The sequence below is a fragment of the Polistes dominula genome, unplaced genomic scaffold (genome assembly GCF_049000335.1).
Source record: "Polistes dominula isolate Pdom_NZ unplaced genomic scaffold, Pdom_raw_medaka contig_82, whole genome shotgun sequence".
Taxonomy (NCBI): domain Eukaryota; kingdom Metazoa; phylum Arthropoda; class Insecta; order Hymenoptera; family Vespidae; genus Polistes; species Polistes dominula.
Genome location: NW_028301046.1, coordinates 5,762,389 through 5,770,118, shown reverse-complemented (window position 1 = coordinate 5,770,118; position 7,730 = coordinate 5,762,389). Strand labels below are relative to the sequence as shown.

Here is a 7,730-nt window from a genome sequence, read left to right as displayed (position 1 = left end):
TTCGAGCAAGCAAGGCAGGCAAGCAGGCAGCCCCTTTCGCAAGGCAGGCGACCCCCTAAGCCTGGTTAGGGGCGAAGGCGGCGAGCCGCGGAGGCCACAACACGACCGCCGTCCTCATTGGTCGACGCGCTTGCCCTGGGTGGGGCTCCGGAAAAATTGGAGGGGAGAAAAATCCCCTCTAAATAGCTGCGGCTGCGGCCACGAAAAACTAGAATCCGCTCAGCCGGCATCGAGTGCGCGTCGCGATAAACTTCACTTTTACCATTTTCCTTCTGTAACGCTCGCACCAAACTAGGGGGAAGATACGTATAGAGAGAGAGTATACAGTGTTCAGAGTAACGGATACATACATACATAAATATATATATGCTTATGTATACATATCTATATATATATATATATATATCCACATATACCTATATGTATATTTAGATGCGCACATATATGTACATGTATATATGTAAAGCGTGAAACTCACAAACGGCAAACTGGATATATTCGTGTTTCATTTCGTTGGCCCTTCCTATATCTCATTTGTTAGAGTATAACAATAATAATAACCTCCAGGACTATAAATAATTTTATTAATAACAAAGAGATTAAGTGTTTGTGTTTTAAATTAATTGTGAAAGAGAAATAAGATAAAAAAAGATTTGAAAGTGATTAAACTAAGGATAATTGTGTAACGCAAGTAAAGTGGATCATTCAAAAGTTTCAAACGTTGGCGCTTTGGGGGTTACGATCGCAGTAGGATCATTGGAGATGCATCTACCAGAGGGACCATTACCGCTGGATCCAATCCAGGCGATTCGCGATGCTCTGGCACATTGTCATGGGGATCTCGTACAAACTGGAAGTCCAGCAATCTTTTGCAGTATGTTACCGACTCATTGGAGATCGAACAAGTCGCTTCCGTTGGCGTTCAAGGTCGTTACACTTGATAACGTCGAAGACGGAACGGTTGTCACGATTAGGGCAGGAAATGATGAAAACTGTTGCGGCGAACTCAGGAACTTCACGGCGATCATGAAGAACGGGGTCGCTAAGTTCAATGATCTAAGATTTGTTGGTCGTAGCGGCAGAGGTTAGAATTCATATCCGTTTATATTTATCTATAAATATATATACAATCTCGTATCGTATTAAATTCTATATACTAAACGAGAATAAAATCATAATTTCGTCCGAAACGAATGAAATACAACGTAGATTATACTTTCAGGTAAATCTTTCTCACTGACGATACAGATTGGTACTAATCAAATAGCAACTTACAACAAGGCAATCAAAGTAACCGTGGACGGACCAAGAGAACCAAGATCCAAGTCTAGTAAGTCTTGGCAAAAATGTAATAAAAGTAAATATAAAAAAATTTTTTTTCTTTTTTTCTTTTTATATTTTTTCTTTTTTTTTCTACGTCGAATCGCCATACGAGAATCAGATAAAGTAGAGATAAGTATTGAAAATAAATAACGGTGTATTATTTGAGGTATCGATGCTTCGTCGAAAGATAAAAAATAAGAAAGAATTTATAGAATCGTAAAAATAATAGGAAGAAACAAAAAATTGAAAAGATTGCAAAAGAAAGTATCAGAGGGAAGACTCATCTCATCGGCGGAGGCGGTGTGACCAGTCGAGAATCCACAAACGGGTGTTGGAAGCTCGCGGCCGTTTAATAATCCGGCGTATAGCTGGCGGACCTCAAACCGCGAGCCGCGGCGGTCACAGGACGGTGCTTGCAAGCTCTCTCGTTCTCTCTTTCTATCTCTCTCTCTTATACACATACTCTCTCTCTTGCTCTCTCAGTTACTCTCAAACGTGGAACCGCTTACACGGCACGTGCATTCACACGCGCCCGCGCACAGAGACACGTTTCTCTCTCTTTTTCTCATTCTATCTCTCTCTATTCCTCTCTCTTACACGCATTTAGCACGCATCTAAAGAGAAAGAGAACACGACGAGCATCATACACACAAACGCACAGAAGAAAACTTGGCAAGTTTTCAAGCCGCGACTATCGTAGGTCTTCTTCCTCTCTCAATCTTCGACGTTCTTGTTTATTTTCCGAAAAGTCGAACTATTCGATTGGACCGTGAGTTAGTTAAAGACGTTGTTTATTAGCCTACTACTACTATTACTACTACCACTATTACTACTACTAATACTACTATCTATGTCTTCTTCTTCTTTCATCATTCATCATCTCTATCTCTTGGCTAAAGATTACGATGAGACTTAGTCGTTGAAATAAAAATGAAAGAAAGAAATAAAGAAAGAAAGCAAGAATGAAAGAAATGAGAAAGAAATAGAGAGAGAAAGAGAGAACGAATATAAAGAAGCCGCGTTTATGCGTTTGTTTATCGCGCCACATATGGCGGTAGCATGTGCGCGCCACGAGAATCCGCGGCGCGTCGTATAAAGAACGTTATAACCAAGCTCATATAAACATAAGATACAAGTCCCGCTTCAACCCGGGCCGCCAAGTCGGAGAGAGCCGTCGTTAATCCTCGTTTTATAGGTCTTGGGTGGCCGGCATCTTCTTTTTCACGGTGTTTGTCAGTTCGTTACGCCCGCCAAAGAGATTTTACCAGTCCTCCTCCTACTCCTTCTCGTTAAGAAACGCATAGTTCATCGCTAAAAAAGATAATTTTGTTTTTCTTTTTGCTTTTTTACTTTTATTCTCATCACTCTTACAAATCGTTCGTGAAATTTGTGAGCTTTTTACGTCAACTATTCTTTCGTATCACCGTTGATTTCTTTTTCTTCAGGGATTATTCTATTCAATTATTTTTATTAGAAAAATGAAAAACAATTTGATAAATTTGAAGAAAAGTTTAATATTATGATTAGGATTCAATCGATAAATCTGATATCTATTTTCCCTTCTCCCTTTATCTTCTTTCTTTTCTTATCTAAATTTCTAACGTTAAATTTACAGATTACCAATATGGTCATGGACTCCATCAACTTGGCCTATTCTCTCCGTGGGTGGAGAGCGCGATCTTTTGCTCACCCGCATGGCCGTACCCTCATCCAGCGTTAGTGAAAGGTAAGGAAATTTTCTTTAATATACATTTCTTTTTCCGAAATAACACTAATAAAAATAAGAAAAACTATAAAAGATAGAATCGTGGATAGTAGGGTAGAGTGCGTATAAATTCTTTGAAAAATAGTCAATTCATTTTATCTCGAAAGTTTGTAAAACCCAGACTCGTAAAAAATATTTTCGAAACAGTTTCACAATTGGATATTAAAAATCGGATTCTCCTGTTATCGAGGAACTTGCACTTACACGGATACGTAAATACTTGAATAGAAAGAAACCAAAAAAACGGACACATTGTGTACGCGTGATGGTTTGACGAATCAGCAACAAAAAAGAAAAAAAAAGATCTCGAAAGAGGCCCCACTCGTTCGTTCGTTCGTTCGGTTCGTTCGTTCGCTCGTTCGGTTCGTTCGTTCGCTCGTCGAGAGAACGCGCGTGCAAACGAAAAAGAGAGAAAGAGAACTCGTGTTATCGATTTCGTCGAGTCCGCGACGCCTGGCGATGATTCATACCTCGTAGTGCTGGACCGAGGGGTGAGTCTGTGCTCCCTTTTCCCACAACGGACCCCCTTCGACCTCCGAATACATCCCTTCCGTTAGAACAACAATACGACTTACAAGCCCACTCTCCCCCACAAAGAACGCTTCTCTCTTTCTCTCTTTCTATCTTTCACCATCGACAAAACAGTCCGCATGAAAACAACAACTATTTATATATATAAATAAATGTCGCATGCAATCTTAAGAACAATGATCTACAACTTGTCGAAATAAAAAAAAAAAGATTTTTCACGAACCTGTTACCCCTATGAAACGAAATAAAACGAAATGAAACGAAATAAAAAAATAAAAAAAGAAGAATTTAGGGAAGAAAGTTTGTTTTTGATTTTTTTTTCAGGAACACTCCAATTACCACCGACTGATATATTTCAACAGCCGTTCTCGCCAACTAGCGTACTACCCGCCGTTTATTCCATTGATCATCCGTCGAAATATGCAATGGAGTATATACCATTAACAGGAAAAACATTGTCGACTATATCAACAACTACGACAACGACAGCCCCATTAACGATACCTGGCAGCCCAGCAAGAACAACACCACCAAGAAGTCCAAGTGAATCCGGTAGCGAAGTCACAACCGAAGAAGTTCGTAGTAGCGCCTTCGTTCCAATCAGGCAGAACACCCTACCACACCATTTACCACCCGTCACAAAACCGTCCTCATCTTCGCCCGAAAGAATTATACCGAAGAAACCGACGGAAGGTACCAGAAACGAATTGAAAGCACCAACGGCATATATTTCTAACAAAAGTGCATCAAAAAGGACAACACCAAATACAACAACACCGTCAACGACGACCACCAAGTTATCTTCTACAACTACTACGAAAGCTGTCGTTTGGAGGCCTTACTGAACTCTATAGGAAAGATCAAAAATGAAACAGAAATGAAGGAACTTAGATCCTCTGTTCCCCTGGAAGGCTAGTGATACCACGCGAAGGAAGATGTTAGGAGTCTAGAAAATAAAAAAACATGAACCCAATATCATACTTCGATTCCTTCGTTTATCGAGTTTTATCGTAAATGATTCTAATACTGAATTCATATACGATTAACTGCCTTCGGTTTTACGAAGGAAACCAATATAACAGACCAAACGCGCGTGCTGATATCTTTTGTATTAGGGAAAGGATACACACACCTCGCTTAATGTATCATCATATTCATAAGACGAAATATCTTCTACTGTAGATTGTTAACATTGTAAAATTTGTATATATGTGTAGATTTAGTTCATGGACAATAATACAGTGATAGTAAAAAAAGATACTATATAGATTATAAATATTATATATTTATACGTGTATACATATATGTGTGTGTGAAATCTTAAATAGACTCCCACCTAAAACAAATCATATATACATAGACAGACACCCAAACAAACACACACACACACACACACATATGTACAGGATTCCGTCCATTTACGCGGGGATTCATTTTAACGAGTTACGATAAAACCCTAATTCTGTGATTCCTTAGTGTAATTTATTTCTTATTCGTGTAGAATTATTCTCCTATCCCATTAGAAACTAAATATTAGGTGAAGCAATTAACTCGGTGCCTTTTAAACATATATAGCGTTGATTTATAAAATAATCATACATCCGTTATTTTTCCAAATAGTTTCTATTATTTTCGATGACTTTAATTCACACCTTTCGATGAACTACCAAATTGTTGCAATGAATTTAATATTAAAACACCGAACTAATTGTTACACCTATTTCATATTTTAAAACGTAGAATAGATTTTTATTTGAAATAGCTTTTCATGCTTCCATTTACGCGCTGTTATCGTGGAACCAATTAACCGTGTAAGTGGAAGGATTACTGCTCACACACGTATACCTATATAAACATATACGAGTGTTTGTTGAAACCTGATTACGTGCAAGAAAAAAAAACAAAAGGGTGAAAAGATAGATAAAAGAAGTAAAAAAAATAAAAATTATTTAAAAAGACGAAAAGTATTGCTATTATTGATAAGTCAGAGATGATATTTGTTGTAAAAAGATGGTTCAAAAAAAAAGAGAAAAGAAAGAAGTAAATATATAAAGAGTGCAACGAGAGAAATAAAACTGAATTCTATGCGACAAAAAAAAATGTTTGCCTTTCTCATTTGTCTAGGTTTTCCTTTTTTTATTTTCTATTTCTTTTTATATTTCTTCTATTTTCTCCTTTCTTTTACTTCTTTCACAAATTTTTATTTTCCATCGTACTCTTAACACGATCCTTCTTAAATTTTATCTTTCTTTTTTTTTTGCGAAAGGTTGAAATTTATTGCATTACAGAAACTTTCTCTTCTTTCTCTCTCTCTCGTTCTAATTTTCTACGATATCTGCTCGTATCCACGACGTCGTCGGTCAAGTACATCGTTCAAAAATTTACTCTCACCCTTGCGATTCTTCACCCTCACATACATCCACACAAATACACAGACACTTATGTAGATCCTTCACTCGAGAAGAGACACTCGCTATCCTTTTTTTTTCTTACTCTTCGTCCACCCTTTCGCGTGTTTTTTTTTACACGTTCGATTTCTTGAGAGCATATATGAAAGAGAGAAAGAGAGGGAAAGAGAGAAAGAAAGAAAGAGAATCTTCGATATACGATATCACATCCTTTTTTTCTCACACTCTCGATCGTTTGGAAAAGAAGAAAAAAAAGTAATCAAAAAAGAGAAGAAGAAGAAGCAAAAGAAAAGGATGGAGAGAGTGTGTGTGAAAGAGAGAGAGAGAGAGAGAGAGAGAGAGAGAGAGAGAGAGATCGAAAGCACCAGTGCGTTTCGTATCGCTGCAAGGGGAATTCATATTTTTTTGTCACGATTTAAATCTGAATGGTCCGTACAGTCGTCTCTCTCTCTCTCTCTCTCTTTCTCTCTGTTTCTCTTTTTTCTCTCGCATACACATGTAAAAAAGCATAGAAAAAGGCTCCTGCGCTCGCGCACATATAGGCTAATGCACATATATTCACGTATACTACTTGAATCGTATGGCAGTGTTAGAATACGAACTCCCATACGACGATCGCAAGGGTAGAGAATGGTTTATATTGAGGGGACTGCGTGAGATCTGTATTAGTACCTATAGCCTCGGCACGAACCCGTGATTCTCATCCTTCTTATCTCATCCTGGAGATCGCTCTAACAGCATCCTCTCCCTTCTTCATCCCTACTTCTTCTTCTTGTCTCCTTTTCCTTCCACAATATAGAAGAGAATTTAGAGAGAAAGGGGAACACAACGCGTTGATAGTTACCCCCTAAGAGATAGAAAATAAAAAAAAGAGAAAAAAGAAAAAGGGTCCCTCAACTTTCACGAAATTAACGCAAAGATTTTTCTTGTTTCTTTATTTCTTTTTTTTCTTTTCATATTTCGACGAAATAGGGATTAGTATGTATACCCAAAATTGATCGATTTTCGGAATAGAAAGAGTCATCAAAACGAAAAGAGTGTGTGTGTGAGAGAGAGAGAGAGAGAGAAAGTTTAAAGAGAAGAGTTAAAAATAGGAAGCTCAATTGGCAGCAGCACAATCATGATTTTATTGGCATAAGCTTCTGGGGATGCCGAAACGTGGTGGCAGGCTAGCAGGCAGGAAGGCACGTCGAAGCGACAATTTCGGACGCTTTGTCGTTGCCTAATGGGATTATCTCGAGGAAAATGAGAACCGCGTTGACACCCTGTAGCCATGGGGCCGTTCGTTCGTTGACGAGTAGACAACGGAACCAAGTAACCATGAAGGGTCGCCGCACGAACCGAACCGAACCGATCCAAGCCAATCCGTGTGCGCGCGAGACCCAACCGGCGCTAACTAATGTTTGCCCAAAGAATCGTGACGTATAATTGAGTCAATGCTGGAGAAAGGGGTAGCGGAAAGAGACAGATAGATAGATAGGTAGGTAGAAAGAGAGAGAGAGAGGGAGAGAATATAAAAATTCAGCGTTAAACCATTCGCTGATCGCTGGCAGAATAATCGACTTCCGGGAGCACAATGAATTCGACGACTATCTCTCTCTCTCTTTCTCTCGTACTTGAATCCTTTTTATTCTGCCCCCTCCCCGCCGTTGTTTGTTGTTTTTTTTTATCAACAAGTTTACCTTGTCCAGCTCATACTGTAT

At 38.7% G+C, this 7,730-nt stretch overlaps 1 protein-coding gene across 1 annotated transcript; it reads left to right on the top strand.

The window, feature by feature from the left end:
• The first annotated feature begins 215 nt into the window (after positions 1-215).
• Positions 216-5,523, top strand: LOC107074706 (uncharacterized). Its single transcript, XM_015336371.2, has 5 exons — positions 216-335; positions 433-1,084; positions 1,223-1,330; positions 2,939-3,049; positions 3,944-5,523. The coding sequence occupies exons 2-5, from the start codon at positions 763-765 to the stop codon at positions 4,462-4,464; spliced, it is 1,062 nt and encodes a 353-aa protein (XP_015191857.1). The 5' UTR covers positions 216-335; positions 433-762; the 3' UTR covers positions 4,465-5,523.
• Positions 5,524-7,730: the final 2,207 nt, after the last annotated feature.